The sequence below is a fragment of the Cydia splendana genome, chromosome 7 (assembly GCF_910591565.1).
Source record: "Cydia splendana chromosome 7, ilCydSple1.2, whole genome shotgun sequence".
Taxonomy (NCBI): Eukaryota; Metazoa; Arthropoda; class Insecta; order Lepidoptera; family Tortricidae; genus Cydia; species Cydia splendana.
This window is the reverse complement of record NC_085966.1, coordinates 21,016,193-21,035,466: the sequence shown is the minus strand read 5'-3', so window position 1 is coordinate 21,035,466 and position 19,274 is coordinate 21,016,193. Positions and strand designations below refer to the sequence as shown.

At 38.9% G+C, this 19,274-nt stretch overlaps 2 protein-coding genes across 3 annotated transcripts; one reads left to right on the top strand and one right to left on the bottom strand.

The window, feature by feature from the left end:
- The first annotated feature begins 1,004 nt into the window (after positions 1-1,004).
- LOC134792267 (vacuolar protein sorting-associated protein 51 homolog) lies at positions 1,005-3,344 on the top strand. Its single transcript, XM_063763534.1, has one exon. The coding sequence runs from the start codon at positions 1,124-1,126 to the stop codon at positions 3,224-3,226; it is 2,103 nt and encodes a 700-aa protein (XP_063619604.1). The 5' UTR covers positions 1,005-1,123; the 3' UTR covers positions 3,227-3,344.
- On the bottom strand, positions 3,250-19,153 carry LOC134792266 (titin-like). Of its 2 annotated transcripts, XM_063763533.1 has the most exons (6): positions 18,979-19,153; positions 17,676-18,768; positions 15,784-15,853; positions 7,171-13,030; positions 6,457-6,683; positions 3,250-6,387 (listed from the first exon to the last, which is right to left on the bottom strand). In XM_063763533.1, the coding sequence occupies exons 2-6, from the start codon at positions 18,746-18,748 to the stop codon at positions 6,190-6,192; spliced, it is 7,428 nt and encodes a 2,475-aa protein (XP_063619603.1). In that variant the 5' UTR covers positions 18,749-18,768; positions 18,979-19,153; the 3' UTR covers positions 3,250-6,189. The 2 variants fall into 2 exon arrangements, with proteins under 2 accessions (XP_063619603.1, XP_063619602.1); XM_063763532.1 differs by having other exon boundaries at positions 3,250-6,683.
- Positions 19,154-19,274: the final 121 nt, after the last annotated feature.

The window sequence follows — 19,274 nt, the reverse complement described above, 5'->3', positions numbered from 1 at the left end:
TGACTCTATCGCTCGGCAGATAACGAAATTTCGGTTTTCGCGGTAGGCCCTCTGAACTAATGGGATTGGCAACTGTCAGGTTTGCATAGAATGGTTTCGTCGGGTGACAAGCAAAAGTCACTAAGTACCACCACAAGTTCATAGCCATAGTGAACCATATTAGTACTTAAAAAAAAGAAACATAGTACAACTTAATACTTATATTCTCTTTATTTATTTTTCGTCTTAAGTTAGGTTTGTTATAATATGAATATAAAAGTAAAATATAAAAACACTTACAAAACAATAAAAAATACATATAAACACATTATAAAAAACCTAACCTAGGGTGCCGCCGGCAGCGGGGCTTGGCCCAAGCTGCCGGTGGTCAGGGCCGCAGAGTGAGGAACCGACGTACTATACGCGCCGTGTCCAAAATTACCGCCTTCTGCATCTGACCCTTGATCCAACCACCCAGATACTTATATTATTATTATTATGTTACACAGCAATAAAGGCTTATTAAATATTAGTACTAACAGAAGGTCGATTTTTGTTGATTTTTTTTTTAGTAATTAGTGACTTGTCACCTGACGGTTTGTTCTATGAGATTCGGCTTAACCTCTCGTATGCCGGAACGGGGATATGTTCAATAATTCATTTTTAATTAGAGCTCAATACCTACCAACGTGGATCCACGTTCCGGCTAGGCAAAGGCTTAAATGAATGATCATGATCAAGCCCATCCAAGACATAAATATAAAAAAAAAAACAAGAATTTGACATAATTCTAGGGAGTGACAGGTAAATCTATGCTGGCGCCATCTGTAAAATACTTCTATCGGCCAACCCTATCGGTAATATCGAAATGAAGTCCGTTTCGTTTCCTTCGATTTCCCTTTCAATGTGTGTGGTAGGGCCCCTGACACACTAGTCGATGGGCGTTTTCTTCTATAGCCAAAACAGCTTTTCTGACATTTCGTTTTTGACGTTGACAACTTGACACGAATTAATTTATTTACGTGTTATCGATAAAGAGAATTACAAAAAAACTGATGTTTATTGTATTGGCTGAGTACTAAGAACACTGATGATTTAAAGAAAACTAGCTACACTAAATCTAGGTTTAGTAAATACATATAAAATGGCAGAAGCTAACGAAAACGAGGAAAATCCTCTGGACATTAACGGCAGCCATTTCAACTCTGATATGTATTTGGAACGCCTTCTAAAATTTGCCAATTTAAGGCAAATAATGGACAAAGAGGCCGAAATAGTCACAGAGAGTCAGTTCCTTCAGTCGGAAATGCAGACATTAGTCTACGAGAACTACAACAAGTTTATATCGGCCACTGAAACTGTTCGCAAAATGAGATCAGATTTTAAGGTAATGCAGGAGGAAATGAACAAGCTTAGTGAAAACATGAACAAAATAACATCGTTTAGCGCACAGATATCAGATTCTTTAAAAGAAAGTGGTAATAATGTTAGTAGATTATGTGGAACACGACAACTGTTGGATAAACTTCAATTTCTGTTCCTTCTACCGAGCCAGCTGAATAAAGCGATTGAGGAAGGGCGTTACTCGGACGCCGTCCACGACTACACGCACGCTCAACGGGTTCTGCAGAAATACGGAAACCAGCCGTCATTCCAAAGCATTCAAACAGAATGTTCCGAAATAATTGATGGATTAAAGAAAACCTTGAGGGATAGGCTTTTGAGCCCCGAAACAACCGCGTCAGAGCTAGCTGAAAGCGTAGGATTATTAAGACAGCTGCAAGAAACTGATTCCACTCTTCAAGACATATTTTTGAACTGTTCCGAAAGCCGCCTAGACCAACATTTGCAAGCATTGAGTGGCATGGTGGACAGTACGGATATTTTGGAATGGGTGGAACACTGCAATAACACTCTCTTAGCTGACTTAGGCATAGTCATATCCTGCTACCATGAAATGTTTCAGGAAAAAGACAATACCAACTTGCCTGATTTTGCTGATAAAGTCATGACTCAAGTATTCCATCTTTTTGAAGAAGTGGTTAAAAGACCAGAGAATATTGGTACTGAGATTCTTATTAGAGGATTGGATAAATTCTTTAGAAAACTGCAGGCAATGACAGAGATTATACTGAGTGACAGCATGTCTAACAAAGCCATTGACACTGTTGTTCAATGCATTAACCATAAGGCTACAATACAGTACCAGTCCATTCAGGCCCAATTTAAAGAGAGTCTTATGAAAGTTAGGCAGTCGCTTGCAAGCAAGGGCACAGAGAACCCTGATCTTAAAGAAATTCTAAACTCCCTTCAGGTTTATCTAATGCAGAAAATACAGGCTTCCTTATTAGACTTGATGGCATTCCTACAAAATAACCTATCATTTGGGCTTAAGCCATGGTGTGCAAAGGCTGTAGCAGATAACTGCTGGGTTATAATCTCAGAGTCCATGGCAAATCTGTCAGATACAGTTAAAAAAATGGCTTGCCTGCAATCCAATAACAACATTCCATTTGAATTACTCCTGATTTTAGCCAAACTTTGTTTAGAAATGCAGGATAATGGAGTAAGCACTTTGCATACTCATCTGTTGAAGCTCTTAGAGGAGTCTGCACCGGGGTTAACAGTAGAAAACAAAGATACTAATAGTATAATGGTGCATCTATCAACTGCGGCACAGACTGCATTAGATTCTGAAGTTGTTTATATAGGACAGACTGCTGCTCAGATGTTACGAGTATCTGTGTTAGCTAGAGACTGGCTCCGCGCTCCAGAGCCGCGAGGTCCTCGGGCAGTGTGTAGGAGAGTCGTAGAGACCCTTGCAAGTGCAGACAGTGCCGCTTCACAACTATTTCCAACCAGCATGAAGCAATCCAGCGACTCCAGCCGTAGAACTATTTGGTCGCGTGCCCCATCGTCATTTTCACCTATAAATAGGATTTTCTCTGAGAGAATTGAGGTGTTTAGTCCAGCAGGGGCTGATAGAACAGCATTATCAAATGGAGCCCTCAAAGTGGCTCTAAAGGCCTTAGTGGAGTGCGTAAGATTGCGTACTTTCGGCCGCCATGGCTTGCAGCAATTGCAAGTTGATATACATTTTCTACAGCAAAGATTATCTTGCATGGGGAATGATGAGAGACTCCTGAACGCTCTTCTAGAGGACGCTTTAGCCTCAGCACAGTTAAGATGCGTGGATCCTCAACTTATGGAACCTAGCATTGTTGACATCATTTGTGAAAGAGGGTAGGAAAAATAGGATAAGAGAAAAAGGAACGGAATTAGATATTATTTATTGTCTTACTACAAATTATAAACATAATATGGTATAATTATATATTCCATTGAAAATAAACAAATGAACTATTTTTTCTGACAATTTATTTATAACCCATTAACCAAAACTTTGCATTATCATATTAAAAATAATGATATCTACATAATATATAAAATTTACGTTAAATGCTCCTAAAACATAAATCTCACGGGACATCTAAGTTTTATTGTAGAATTTGACATTAAGTTATAGTTTACAGTTAGGGGGCACAACAAATATTTTGGAAATAAAACTACATACATTAATTTTGGTCCTACTTAGCTATGTTCAAATTTAAAAATTGTTTAATACTCGATTTTTTATTGTTTACTGATTCCAAAAATATCTATTTTTTTCCTAATTTGTCAAATATAAATGTATTCCAAATTGAGGTTTCCTCGAAATTCATTTATTACATATAATATAACTATAAACATTTGTTATTACAATCATCTATACTTAGTTGTTTATAGTTCATTTATACATTACTTATATCGTATATGATTCCAAAATATCAAAAAAGCACTAAATAATTCATGTCAACTACCTACTGGAAGCCAGTTGAAGGGTGAACAGACATTTCAAATTAAAAAAATATTAGAATTTACGAATCACCCTAAAAGGCTAAAATCAACCTTTTGCATACAGTTCAGTTTCACTGAATGAACAATGTCTGTGTATCCACACAAAAGTGCCGTTAATTTAATTTTATTCCAATACAATATTCCCAATTAAATTAATTTTGCTACCTTTGTGTTAAGAATATAAAGTTATTATAGAAACAACGTTAATAAAACCGTATTGTTTCACTGACTTCTTAAAAAAGTAAAGTGATTCAATATAATCAAATGATTATGATTCTAGCAGCAGGGTATACTGCCCTAAAGTCTGGTCGCCCCCCCCCCCCCTTCTAACATTAACCAGTAGTAATTATCAAAAGGGGTGGCCGATGTTAGGGCACTTTACCCTAACCGCCAACAAAACTAATTAAAAAATATAATCGCAAAAAAATATTCAATTATTCGATTTACGCTTACCACTTGCATGGTTGGGAAACTTACAAGAAGAGGTATTTCCACATTTATTATATAATGAGAACTTAATCCAGCCACTTGAACAACCCAAAATGGTCATTTGGCTCTGCAACTTAAATCCTATTCGTTAAATATATCTTCATTCTACACTCTATGTGTTAAAACAGACATGGATAATTGGAATTATTTAAGATGAACATAATTTACAATTTCAACTTTCTTATCTAGGAAATAGGGTCGATGTTAGCGTGGATTATTTGCCAAACTCCTTCATCTTAAATAATTTCAAACTTAAACAGTACTTTGCATTTATAATACAGTACTGTCAATAGAGATTGCACAACGGATCATATGTCTGAACTGAAATCAAGTCTCCTACCGAACAACATAAACAACATACATTAGTTATTCTTACACTACAACAATTCAAATTGACAAAATATACTTATATATCTTAATATTAAATGTACAATATAAACACTCAGACACGACGGCCCACAATAACAAAATATTTCTATACAGTGGTCCGTGCGTTACATTATTGTGAGCGCGTGGCGCGTCCTAGCTGCGAACCGGTTATAGGTTCAGAAAAACCGGTTTTTCTTATCTGTGAACCGGTTCGCGTTCCAACTAGCTTCCGACTGCTTACAGCTATACGGGGAGCCCAATCAGTCTGGGGCCACGCTCAGGCACTAAAAGGGTGTCCACTGCAGAAATGAAAATTCTGTATTTCAGTTCGATCTCTCACCTGTTCCATTAGGGCATGGATGTAAGATAGATGTCGCGTCAAAATTTTTCTTAAGATCTTGAATGACTTCACACTCGTTTTGCATATATCTCTGTGAGGTGTGATGCAAATAAATGATTATTTTTTAGCAAAAACTCTCAAATTTCATTTCATAATAAAATACGTTGGTCCATAATTTTCGGATTGGTCGAGTAGAAAACTCATAATTAACTTTTAAAATGAATTAATTAATTCATTTTTTGTGGTTAGAAATTGGTTGGCAAGTTTGCTGACCAGATTTCCTCAATGTAAGTCGGTCGAAGTATTTAGCAGATGGCGCCAGCATAGCTTGCCCTGTCAATTCCTAGAATTGTGTCAAATTTTTGTTTTTATTAGGCATTATGCCTTGGATGCAGCAGGGTTAAACCCAAATCTCATAGAAAAAGGGGCAAGCTATGATGGCGCCATCTATGCAAACCTTTGACAGTTGCCAACATCGAATATTGACTAAGTTTTCTGAAATAGGCTTCTTTCAAATCGACAGTGAACCCTTGCGTAAAGCGGAGACCCCTTACAACTAAACCTTAATTCCGTACTACACGTCTTATGGGCTCCTAATGAATGTAGTTAGTGGGCCATTTTATACATTTTACACCCTTGTTATTGGATTTAGAATTTTATATGTTGGTTCTACTCTGAATTACGGACCTTTCGAAGAACCAGTGTCCCAAAAATTCCATACAGTTTTCGTTCCTTTAATTCTGTTACCGTTATACAAAGTCTATGAAAAATAGTAACGGAATGGAAAAAGGGACTTTTTTATCTCCTGTGAGAGTCAAAAGAGCTCGTCATTCTGAGTAGAAATAACATAAAAGACTCAAAAAAAATAGTGGTGTCTACAACTTTAACACTTTGAACACCACGCCTGTCGTGGGCGGCGCGCCATCGTGAACCTTATGGGAATCCACGAAAGTTGATATTTGGTTGCAGCCTTTGGTGGTCAAAGAGTTAAATCAAATGTTCCAAGTTTCTATTTTAGGCCGCTTAAAACACCCAAGCAGTGAGTAATTTTAGCTAGAATGTAAAGTACTCACTGAACGAACATGGGTCCCATAAAATGTGTAGTTACAAGAGCTCTATTTCCTCGACGGACGCTTATCGGGCAACGGTATGCCGGTGTGTACACGGCCCCTCGCACTAGCTGTCTTCTTCACTGATTTCCGAACACTGTCCTTACCACTGACTACTTTCTTTTGGTCGACACTAACTTCTTTCCCACTCTTTTTTACCTGATCGACACTTTTCCGCGGTTGCTCGACACTTTTCCGCGGTTGCTCGACACTACTGGCGTCTTTCCCACTTTTTTTTACCTGATCAACACTTTTCCGTGATTGCTCGGCGACAGCGACACTTTTTTTCGGTTTCTCAACATTCTTAACACTTTTTTTTACCTGGTCGACACTTTTCCTCGGCTGCTCGGCACTCGACTTGCGGTTCGTTGGCGCTGTGTCGATGTCGCGTGGTCGACGCACGCGTGGGGGTGTGTGAGCGAGAGAGGCGTGCCGTGCGAGCAGGGCGGCGCTACTGAATAGTTGGCCGCAGTCGCAGCGGTGCTCGGCCGCTGCTGTTCCTGTAAAAGCGGTGTTTTTGGTTGTCATAAATGACAGGTAACGAGTAACGGATTTACAGTATTCATTACTTCAATGATATTGAAACAGTAGCACATTCTTTTTGTTTCGATATCTAAAAAAATTAATTCAACCATATTTCCTGTACTATTGATTTCAAAATCAACTGACAATTTTTCTTGTATGATGCGCCTGAGGATAGAATTGAATATTGGGTCTCTACTAGATAACTGGGTTGACCACATATGTACAAAATAGACTTAATTTGCTTCAATTTCAAATAGTTATGATTATGAAATTAATTGCAGATATTTATAGCAGTCCGAATACATCTAAGGACAAAACATTGTTATTGATATTCTTAGCACAGGAAGTTAGTTTTGATAAGACCTTTTACATAAAATTTTCCTGCTCATAATCCATCAACAAAAACTTTTAAATCAAATTATACGTATTTAAAGTAATAGTGATCTAATTAAAGTTACTTACGTCGTTTGATCGGTTTCGCAGGCGAAGGTTTAGCCGTCTTGACGATGGCCTTCCCTAACGACTTTCGCTTCGCTATCGCACTGAGAGACTTTCTCTTCTCCGCCATCGTCTTCCTCCGTTTCGTATCTTCCGCCGGAACCTCTTGCTTCTCCGGTTTTTCCGGAACAGTCTTCGGGAAGGAATACTTCACGTCGCTGTCATCCGAGTCGGTTGAAGGCACTTCGACTTCTATTTTGGGTTTGACCACCGGTTTGGAAGGCGAGGGAACGTCGTCAGATTTGGCGCGGAGACGCGGGATTTTAGGCGGATGCTGGAGTAACGATCGTCTTCTGACTACGTCTTTATGTGGTTTCTCGAATTGTAAGGAATTGCGCTTTTTAGCGCGGATTTTCGTGAAGGTTTTGCTTTCGGTCGTCTCTGCGACTTTGAAGTCAGGGTTGAACATGTAACGGATCTCATCGTCGTCGCTGGAAGGCGCGGTTCGCTCGTCAGTCGGCGGAGCGACTTTCTGACGCTTCGTCACACTTGGCGCCACTTTTTCTTTAATTGGAGTTTTCTTCTTAGGCGTGTCTTCGATAACTATGATCTCTTCTACTTGTTTGACTTTAGCTGGAGTTTCTACCGACTTTGCAACTTTGGGAGTAGGATTTTCTGCTGGCGGTGCTTTCTTTTCAACTACTTTAGGCTCGATCTGTTTTTCTACTTTCTCGACTGTTGGTACTATTGCCGGTTTAGGAGGATCTTCCTTTACCTGAGGTACTTCCTTTGGAAGATCAATTGGTTTTTCAGGAGGTTTAACCACTTTATCTTCAACAGCTTTTGTCTCTACTGGCGGTGGCTCTTTGTCAAATTCTACTTTACTTTCATCTGACAGTTCTGCCTTAGCACTTTCTTCAGCATTTTTTTCTTCTAGGGCCGCTGCTTTTTTGGCTGCCGATTGTCTCTTTTTCCTCAGACAAATGACCGTGTGTTTATTCAGAGAATGCTCGTTAGGGAACACCATGTAGCACAAATTGCATTCGTGGATAATGTCTTTAGTAGACAACGCACTTTTTACGCTCTTTTGATCATCGGATTTCTCAGAGCTGGTCTCTAGATGTTGCTCTTTGTGTTCGATCAGATGGTGGAGTTTTCTAAAGGTTTTCTTGCAAATATCGCACTGCGGCGGTGGCGTCGGCTTCTCTTTCTCCTTTTCCTGGGTTATGGAGTTGGATCTCTGCCGGTTAATGCCATCATGGGTTTCTCTGTGCTCCACGAGATGGTGTAGCTTCCTAAACGACTTGTCGCAGGGTTCGCAGCGGAAACCTGCACTCTGGTCATCTAGTTTTGAAGCCTCAAGGTTTTTGGGAAGCTCCTTCTGTTCAGAAGATGTCTTCCTTAGCGCCCTCGACTGCACCGGGTTGTGGATCAGCCTGTGTTGCACCAAATGATGTAGTTTCCTGAATTCTTTCTTGCACGTCTCACAGCTGAAAACTGATTTTTCTGTAGGCTGGGGTTCGTTGGTCGATTTTTTATCTTCTTTTTTATGCTGCAGCTTATGGCTGACCAGGTAGGAAAGCTGTCTGAAGCTCTTGTTGCAAATTTCACAAACGAGACTACTAGCCCTTGGGTTGAGTTTGGGCTTGATGGTCTTTCGGGGTTCAGTCTTTTTAGGCTCATCATCTTTAGCGTCAGTTTCGATCGGAATGACGTCGTCGCTCGAAGACGATTTGCCTGAGTCTTTCGACTTTCTTTTACTGGGAGTTTTTCTGACCGGAGAGTGATCCAGTTCATCGGCATCGTGTCTCGAACCTCGCGATTTGGGTTCGCTGTCTCGCGATTTTGTCTCGCTCTCGCGTGACAGCCGCGAGCGGCGCGGACTGCGTTTCTCGGAATCGGATCGGCTCGGGGACGGCCCGGTGCAGTGCTTTACATGTTTGAACACGACATTTTCCGACCTGAACAGCTTGTTGCAGATGGGGCAGACGATCTTTTCGTTAATCTTTCCCATCGTCCAGTTTTCTTTGATCATGGAATCGTCGTCGCTAGAATCGTCGGAGCTGCTGATATGTTTAGAGACTTTGGCGTCGATGAGTCTCGGTTTTTTCTGGGGACTGACTGTAGTTTCTCCCGCGGCATCGGGTAGAGGATTTTTCCTCGGCCTTCCGCGGCCGCGTTTGACGGGTGTACTCTGTGAACTGTCCACGCTCTGAACACTAGCGTTCAAGGTCTCCGACTGATCGAGCAGCTCAGCCGCCTTCACGAGGCTGTCTATAGCCGAAACCGCGTCAGTATGGAGAACAGGAGGCATGGGATTCGGTCGGATCTCTGTAGGCTCATCGACGCTCCTCCCGAGCAAGTACGATTTCTTCGGAACGACATTCTGCTTCCTCTCCGGCTTATCCTCAGTTTTCCGCTTCTTTTTAGGTGAGACCTCTATACCCAGGTCACTAGGCTCGATCAACTCTAAGTCGGGGGTTTCTACAGGGGTGAGCACCTGTTTGCGTTGATGTTTGCTCTTGGTTTTGACTTCCTCCTGCCTTTCGTCTATAGCATCAAGCATGTCTGAGTCGAGAGAATCTCCAGTTCCGACGGTGACTGCGTCAGGTTCTGGCGCCCGCTTGGCCGGTGATAAGTCCCGGCCTTGAACGTTCAATTGAGTACTATTAAATTCCGAAACGTTTGAATCTAAGTACACAACTTTGACCGGCTTGTCTTCTATGATAGTGATCGGGCTGTCAATACGTCGTTTGGCGCTCACCGATATCGCCGTCTGATACGCCAGTTGAAGCTTCGATTGGTACTGCTTATTAGTTTCCACGGGAATATACTTGCTCGCGGCTTTGCTCGGATGATACTGCTTAACCGGTAGATGCTTGTGTGGTGACTTAGCTTTGGCTTCAGCAAGCATTTGTTCGTTTCGTGAAATCTTTTTCGGTGGCACCTCCCTCGGCACGACCGTTTGGATGACTTGGTGAGACTCAGTGATGGTTAAACGATCTTCATAGGTGACCGAATTGCGTCTCGCAAACTTGTCGAATTCCTTTTCGGTTATTATTTTGTCTTTACTCGTGTTAGCTTCTTGGGTCGGTATCGCGACCGACTTTTCTGCCGTTTTAGACGAGCCTTTAGACGAAATCGAGGACTTTTCTTTAATTTCTAGATTTATAACGTCCCCCTCGTTCAGTTTCTGCTGAGATTTAGGCAGAGGTAGCAGATTGGGAATCTTGGTAACCTTCGGCGGTATACTCTGGGCTTCAGATTTGGATACAACTTTAGACTCTGTGAGGTATGGCCGCGGCAATTCGTGTGGCGGCCTCTCCACGAAGGGTATTCCGTGTAATTCGTTCATCTTCATTTCAATAGCGTCCAAGAGAGTAGGCTGAACGTTAGTTATTGATTCAGGCTTTTTATCAACTTTCTCAATTATTGGTTTTTCTGTGACAGTCGGCATAATAGGTTCTGGGCTTTTTCCGGTTACCGCCCTATTGATAATACCTTCAATTGTTTTATCAATTAGGTGCTGATTATTGATTTCCTTTCTTTGTTCCTTTTTAGTAGTACTAGATGCAGCAGCTGCGACTACGTGCTCTGACTGAAGCTTTTGTGGTTCTTGCTCAGGTTTCTTTTCAACAATTGGTTTAGGTTTTACAACAGGAGCCTCAGGTTTCACAGAAACTTTAGCTTCGATCTTAGTTAAAGTAGCAGGGGCCGTTTTGCTCGCAAACGCTTCAGCTTTCACATTTCCTTTATTTAGTGACTCTTGAATTTTCACATTCGCATTATAGGTTTGCCTTTGACTATCGATCTTCTTTAGGACATCTCTTCTATTTAAATCATTGGGCTGCTTAATCTGGTTTGCATTAGATATGTTGACTGGCTTTGATTCTTTGATTTTATTTAAAAAGTCTTGGCGATTAGCTTCAGTCCACTTGCCGAAGGGAACTGGCGCATGATTATTATTAATGGACTTTGGTTTTGAGTCAACTGCATTTGTTAATTTATGGTTAATTTCCCTTTTGGCTTCAGCAATATTTATAATTGGGGGTTTGATATCTGACTTTATTTGTGGTTTGATTAAACTTTGAGTATTTTGGATTGGTAACCTGCTTTCCGACTGCTCTTTACTAGCTAATAATGGCGTGGTTTTTACATCTTTAGTATTCGCGATTGATAATGCTTCTTTCTTCTCTAATTTCTTGTCTGTTGATTCCAATTTGGAAAATAAATTCTCTGGTTTATAATGTATATTATTGACGATTAAACGATTTACTTTAGCTGTTGAGATCGAAGGATCTAGGGCAGCTGATTTCGTTTCAGTGAAATTCTTAGCAATAGATTTAATTTCAACTGATTCCTTCACATTTGACGTTTTTTCTACATTTTGATTTATTTGGTCTCTAGGAAGCGTAGTTCCTTTTATTAATTCGTTTTTTATTATTTTAATATTATGGTTTAATTGAGTATCTTTATGATTTGCGCCTTTAACTTCGATTTTACCAAAACTATTTGTTTTTATTTCAGTTCCAGGCTTATTTTCAGTTGTAGGCTTATTAGTTTTGATGGTGTTACTCTTAAGATCTTTCACGGATGTTCCTAATGTTGTATCTATTTTATCACGTTTAAACTTGCCGATATTATGATCTGACGTGATATTTATGGCAGTAGCATTTATCGAGCTCGAGTTGCCCGTCTGAAGAGTTTCAGCAACACTTGCTTTGTTTGTGATGGAAGTTGTAGGTTTAATTTCTCCTGTTTCCAAAACGTTCTTCATTTGATTACCAATAATTGTTGATTTTATTTCAACGGCCGGCGCTACCGTTTCTACTTCTCGTTTCTGTGATTCACATTTTTCAGGTTGGATTTCAATAATTTGCTCTTCTATAACTAATACATCTTCATCGACCTCCATGTCATCTGATTCAATGATTTCTGTAGGTGACACAGGTTTGACTTCTGGTTTATCATTTATGGATGTTTTAACTATTGCATTATCAATTTCCATAGGTACGCTAGATATTTCTTTTTCTTTTGCATCTGTATGTGTAGTTGGTAATGGTTGCTTGGGTGTTAAAGGTTGTTTTTCTTCAGTTTTATTACCCTTACTAACACTTGTGGTTGGAATTTCAACCCTACTTGTACTTGGAGCAGCATTTGGTTTCTTTGAATTGTCTTCAGGTTCATCTTTTTTAATTTTTTCCTTCTCCTTAGCCATTGGTACTTTAACTGATTCCATTAGTTTTCCTATCATCAAAACTTTCGCTTCATCTTCATTTAGTTTCGCAACCTCTACTTTATCACTAGGTTTGGCATTAGAACTGCTAGGGATTTCATCTGTTTTCTTCTCAATTACATCAGACTCTATTTCCTTTGTCACTACACTGCCCTGCTTTTTGTCAGGACTGTCCTTATCACCTGGTTTGTCAACAGCTGGTGTTTCGTCAGTTGTTTTATCAGGACTAGCAACATCCTTGTTTTTGGATGTTGAGGGTGATTCCAAAATTTTTTGTTTGCAATTGTCTGTGTGGACTTCTATAGTCTTCTTGATGTTGTCTGAATGTCTATTAGGATGTAGTTGCTGGTCTACCATAGTTTTAGTTAAGGGAATTCCTTCCTTGTTAGGAGTGGAATGGACCATAAGGGGTGACTTCCTTGACTCACTAAATTTGACCATTTTCCCGTTTACGTTTCGTTCTGTTCTATCAGCTTGTGGTTCTTTAGGCTCCGTGTCTTGTTTAGAAGTGGATGCAACAGGAGCATCCTTGTCTGGTGTGGTATCCTTCTTTTCAGCTTCTTTGCTTGTGCTTGGTTCACAAACAACCGGCTTGTTGTCGTCTTTTGACGTGCTTGGGGCAGCTGGTGCTGGTCTTTCTCTAATAGGCTGCAAGATGAAAACAAATATGTTACGTATAAGCCAAACCTTACTGTAAAATGCTATTATAGGGATATGGAAAAGTTAAAAATATGTAACTGTAAAAGTTATATTTTCAAGGCTATGAAATAACAGATAAATGAGGTTTATCTAAGCTTGCTTTGAAGCAATCTTTCCATGCAGTTCTATTGGACTATTGACCGTCTGTATATTCAGATTGGGCGAGAATTCACAACAAGAGAACGAGAAGTGAGGCAGGACAAAATAAACGCAGCCTCGCAATAGAAGTTAGGTTACGAGAGGAGTTAAATTCAGTCATATTTCAATGGCGTCTATAGCAATTTTCCGCACTAGTAAAGCCAGACCATGCGGCTTATCAGAATCACATCCCTGCTTGGCTAATCCTGCTGGGAGAGGGCTATAACCGCGAACTAATTCATGATATTCGACAAATATGAAACATTATGCTAATTTTACGGTTTAACTCGCGTATTTTTAGTAACTCGCGCGACATGTTTCGAATAGTCTAGGTCTCCATTATCAAGCACTATAGTTCGTTTTTTTTAGCATTAGATATAGGGTTTCTGATTTCTCGACCTTTTTAATTTCTCGAGGCACGGGAATTCTCGACCAAGATTTCTCGAGTTTCTCGAGTATCTCGAGAAATTTTGAAAGGTTCAAAAAACACTATGTCATTAGATTTTTTTTGCTTTATTACAAATCAGACTCATAGGAATCGTAGGTGAGATCAATTATCAAACATGGTAAATTTTTGGTTACCATAAATTGCACTTAATAATCAAAAGTTATACAATATACAAAAAAACGATAGGTCCAAGCATGCGCGCCGGCGATGTGATATGATATAGTGTATTTCTTTAGGTATTTAACAGAATGTAATCAAACCACAATACCTATGGTATTTTATTAGGCAAGAATATTCAAGTCAATAAATTTAACTCGATGTGACAAACTTACAGCAGTTTTACTACAAAATCAACGTAACAATGAAGCTGCTAAAATTGTGATATTTTGCTAATAGAAATATATCGGGATGATTGGATTTATCTATAGTAATTTAGTATATTTCTTATTACATGGCCCTATAATACGTTTTTAGCATTAGAAAGAAGATAAGCGAATTTGACGTGTCTTTTTATTGAAAAAACACTTGTAAATTAAATAACCACAAATATGTAACAATTGCAAATCTTACGATAATTTACATTATTTTGCTTTCATATGTACCTAAGTAATAGTTACAAATTTTTTAATATCGTTTTTTAATAAATAGACACGTCATGACAGCTCAAAAGTTTCAAAACATGAAAATCGGCTGAAGCCAGGACGATAGGAAAGGGCAGATCAAGGCAGTTTTTTATTTGGTTGGTTAACTAGGTACCTAATAAATGTTTTAAGTACCTAAAATGTAAAAAATACATTGTTTACATGTATTTAACTACCTAAAGAATAACACTATAGACACATCACGTGTTATACGCGTGTTTTCTTTTTACTTATCACAAGAGATTTATTTCTCGAGTTCTCGAGGCATTGAGTTTTTTTTCCCGTCTCGACTTAGGACAAATTTCCCGAGATTTCTCGCCTCGAGAATTCTCGAGCAGAAACCCTAATTAGAAAGAACTTGAAAGAAGGTAAGCGATTATGGCATGTCTTTTAATAGAAAAACGCTTTTTAAAAATTAATAACTATTACTTATGAAAGCAGAAGAATATAAATGATCGTATTAGATTCATAATTGTTACATATTTGCCGTAACTTATTTTTAGAATGTGTTTTTCAATTAAAAGACACATCAAGATTGTTTACCTTATTTCTAATGCTAAAAAAAACGGACTTTACCAGGGCACGGGTAGCGTTCAAGATAGCCGCGCACTACAACGTACATGTCGCGCGACTGACTAAAAATACGTGAATTGAACCGTAAAATTAGTTTAACGTTAGTATAACTTACGACAATTTAAATTCAACTACTTACTCGTATACAGGGTGGAAAAATCGAGTGCCACATGGATGGCAACTACCTTAAATATTGTAAATAGCACATTTTGTGTAAAGGAGACTTTCCTTTGTTTTTAAAAACAATAAATTCTGCATTTAAGGATTTATGAAAAATCGCTTGCCTCAGTCGGGACTCGAACCAGTCAAATGTGACAAAAAATCTAATGTAAAAGGTAATTGTTAGTTTTCATGGCCTTCCGTTATTCTGATTGTATTTGTTATTTAGAGAAAAATGCACCTTATCAGTAAACCTTCCAATCTGCATCATAAAATACGGCACGTTATTTTTTGTCACATTTGACCGGTTCGAGTCCCGACTGAGGCAAGCGATTTTTCATAAATCCTTAAATGCATAATTTATTGTTTTTAAAAACAAAGGAAAGTCTCCTCTACACAAAATGTGCTATTTACAATATTTAAGGTAGTTGCCATCCATGTGGCACTCGATTTTTCCAACCTGTATATAACGAAAGTTCGATATTCGACGTTCGAAGTACAAACAGCAACACTAAATGTACATCAGTCATAAGGTCCTCCGATGTAGTTAACTGTGTGGGCGACGGTTCGCTCACCGGACAGCTGACGGCGCGGCCCTCCGACGCGCCCGTAGTTTGTGTGCTGCTCTCCTGTACCGAGGCAACCACGCGCGGCGCCAGGCCGTCAGCCCGCGACAACCTCTGCGAGGCACCTCTCCCGTTGTGGACCCAGCTGCATTCACAAAAATTATGAAAATATCTTACCGTCTCTTGGGGCACTACGACTACTTCTTGTATTTCTTCGTAAACTTCTAAATTGCCTTCGGCGTTTTCTCTATAACAACAGAAAAAAAAGAAAATTAAAATAAAATAAGGAAATAAATGAAATAAGACTCTGTGCCTCTGTGGCATTTTAGCTCCCCAACTGATGAACCCATTTGAGTGTGGTTAGTGGAACGTGTTATCTGTCAAAACGGACTCTTTAGATGTTGCAGTTTACAGCTAAGCAGAGTTTTTACACTGAATTTTTTAAACCTAACCATTGTGATTGTATCATCTGATCGAAAATTAGAATCAGAATGGCTTCTCAGATTAAGTATTTAGATGAAGAACTGTTTGGCCTAGTCAATAGTCACCCTATGAAGCCAGTGAACCTGGGTTCAAATCCCAGTAAGGCCATTTATTTGTGTGATGAGCATGGTTAAATATTAGTTCCATATGAGTGTTTTCTAGGTATTTAATTATTTATAAATGTTTATACATATATATTACATATATCGTTGTCTAAATACCCACAACACAAGCTTTATTGAGCTTACTGTGGGGCTTAGTCACTTTGTGTAAAATGTCCTATCCTTAAAAAAACACTCTGAATGTGGAAAGCTTCAAGTATCAAAATGATTGACAGCATGACAAATAAATACTGTAATAACAAGTTTCTTCATTACTATGCATGCAGTAACAAAGTAGGTAAAAACAATGTACATATTTCATTACTTATGTAGATGTATGTGATTATGTGTATTTCCATATGAATTTCTTGGTTTAATAACTGCCATTTGTTAATTTTCTAACTTCACTTAGTTTTTTAGGGTTCCGTACCCAACGGGTAAAAACGGGATCCTATTACTAATACTCGGCTGTCCGTCTGTCTGTCACCAGGCTGTATCTCATGAACCGTGATAGTTAGGCAGTTGAAATTTTCACAGTTGATTTATTTCTGTTGTAGCTATAACAACAAATACTAAAAACAGAATATAATAAATATTTAAGTGGGGCTCCCATACAATAAACGTGATCTATTGCCGTTTTTGCGTAAATGGTACGGAATCCTTCGTGCGCGAGTCCGGCTCGCTCTTGGCCGGTTTTTTTTATACAGCAGATAATTGTAAAGTTCTTGACATAAGTTTTAGTATTTTAAGATTATTTATGACGATTTCATCAGTTATCACTCATCAAAGGTTATTGACCTTGTGTGAATAAATAGCAGATACATTTTAATACTATATTTAATTGAATGTAGGCTAAGTGTGTGTGTTTGTGTGTATTTTGAGTCAGGAGATATAAACCTGTATGTCAGACACTATGTGTCTTGTGCCATATATAAATATTAAGTGTATGACACAATATAGTGCATTCTAATGATTAATGTATGGTAGTACATAGACTGTGGTTTCAAGCAATGCAATGCAAAACATCTAATAGCTAAGTGCTAGAGTCTGTGTGGAAAGAGAACAGTTGTAGAATGTATGGGCTCCTTACATTCCACAACTCTTTTCTTTCATAAATATGCTGCCATATTTTGTCAAGTCAAATTAAATATAAATAAAATTAATTAATAAGTAAAACAAAAGCCTATTAATAATATAAACAAAACAATTCAGGTAAATGCTATACTTAATAAAGACTTCAGTATGGCAATAAAGTTGTCACTATAACACACATTAAATGAAAAAGTTTACAGTCTGTAATAGTAGAATTTGGGCTCTCCTCATTGCTTGAATATCCTAGGGTTTAAACATTGTATATGCCAAGTTTCATCAAATTACAAGCTCTTTTTGATTACAAAAAAAAGACTTGAAGTATAATGATCAAAAGATTAACTAAAAACTTCTCATAAGGTTGTTTTTTTTTAATGTATTACATACAAAACTCACCGGACTTTAAGAAATTTGAAGCTAGGCTCCTCCTCCTGCGGTTCCTTGACTATCTGCACCGCAGCCAGCTCATCCTGACCCTCCTTCCGGTACAAATACAGCCCAGTCCCAATGCTTATAGCCGCCACATTGTTCCCGTCAATTTGCAGAACAACCTCCGTCCTGTCTTCTTCTGCATTATTATCTGGTATATTTTCTTCACTGTTGTCATTTGGGAGATTCGCCTCGCCATTATCATTAGGCAGATTGGCCTCTGCTATCTCTGCTTCATTGTCAAGATTGGCAATCTGGTCTGCCTCATTTTCTAAAGGAAGATGCGCAATTTCTAATTGTTCTTCGCCATTAATTGGAATATTTGCCTCTGCGTCTTCAAGAAGGGCATGGTCTAACAGATTACCTTGGTTTAATGGTACGGCATTGACTGGAGGCTCGTCTGCCACCTGTTGGACAATCTCCACTGGTTGCCCGTCAACCTTGTCTACGGAAATTTCAGCTGGTAGCTTTAAACTTGTTTGCTTACTTAATTCATTGTTCCCTTGCAAAGGAAGACTGGAACTTTCAAGTAGCTTTAATTTCTGGTTACTTTCAGATCCATCATCACCTTTTAATGTACTAGAACTTTCCACCTTGGAAGTAGAAGCTTTCTCAACATCATCAAGCGGCATACCAGAACTTGCAGGAGACTTCAAGTTGGGAGGTTTATCAATTTCAACATTGTCATCTATTACAAGTTCATTGCCATCATACGAGTTATCATTATCATCAAATATGTTGACTCCACCGGACAGAATGTTAGCGGCCTCAATTTGTTTACCAATCTTATAGTCTATTTTTCCAATTGGAGACAGATTGGGGAAGCAGTCGGAAGCGTTGAGAGTAGACTCCGCGCTGGTCGTCGCCAGTGACACGTCTTTGCTGATGTCGTTGTCAAAGGAGTCGTCTTCCGAGAGAGAGTAGTACTTGGAGGGCGTGTCGTTGGCCGTGAGGAAGGAGTCGCCGGCCCCGGAGACGTCCAGCGACGAGTCCCGCGAGCCGCCTGCGCCGCCGCCGCGCAACTGGTTCAATCTATCCATTCCCACACTTCATCTGCAAACTAAACAATAACATCAATTAGCCTTCCAATAACACATAAAAAAGATTGCTTTTTTACCATCCATCTCTCAAGAGAAAATATAAAAACAACCCCCACTACGCCAAATTAGCACCTAGGTCAACAGCGAAGCATTATACGAAACATTAGTGGAGCAAACGATAATGGAACTATGTGACACTTATGATAAACATCAGAGGGAATTGAACGTACCAAGTTAATATTTGCTAGAATGAGGTCTTGCTAAAATTTCAGTGAAAAAATCTTTGTTAGATATCTGATGAAATGGAAGAATAATAATATTTTTGTAATAATTTACGTAAAACAACAATAATGAAACACATCGAAGTAAAGATGGACGCGAATTAGCAATGTTGCCGTTATTCAGGACGTCAAAATGAGATTACGGGACTTGATAGTGATTGACAGGTATTAATAATATCGATTGGATTGCGTTCTATAATTAAACTTTTTAATTCGTTTCTGCATCTGAATAGTACGTTATCAAG

What these genes read in the sequence shown, in the direction of transcription:
- LOC134792267 (XM_063763534.1), top strand. Translation starts at nt 1,124, where the DNA reads ATGGCAGAAGCTAACGAAAACGAGGAAAATCCTCTGGACATTAACGGC.
- LOC134792266 (XM_063763532.1), bottom strand. Translation starts at nt 18,748, where the DNA reads ATGGATAGATTGAACCAGTTGCGCGGCGGCGGCGCAGGCGGCTCGCGG. An exon ending in TTCAAATTTCTTAAAGTCCG is followed by an intron (nt 15,854 to 17,675) that starts GTGAGTTTTGTA and finishes CTGTTGTTATAG; the next exon opens with AGAAAACGCCGAAGGCAATT. An exon ending in TCGTAGTGCCCCAAGAGACG is followed by an intron (nt 13,031 to 15,783) that starts GTAAGATATTTT and finishes TTCATCTTGCAG; the next exon opens with CCTATTAGAGAAAGACCAGC.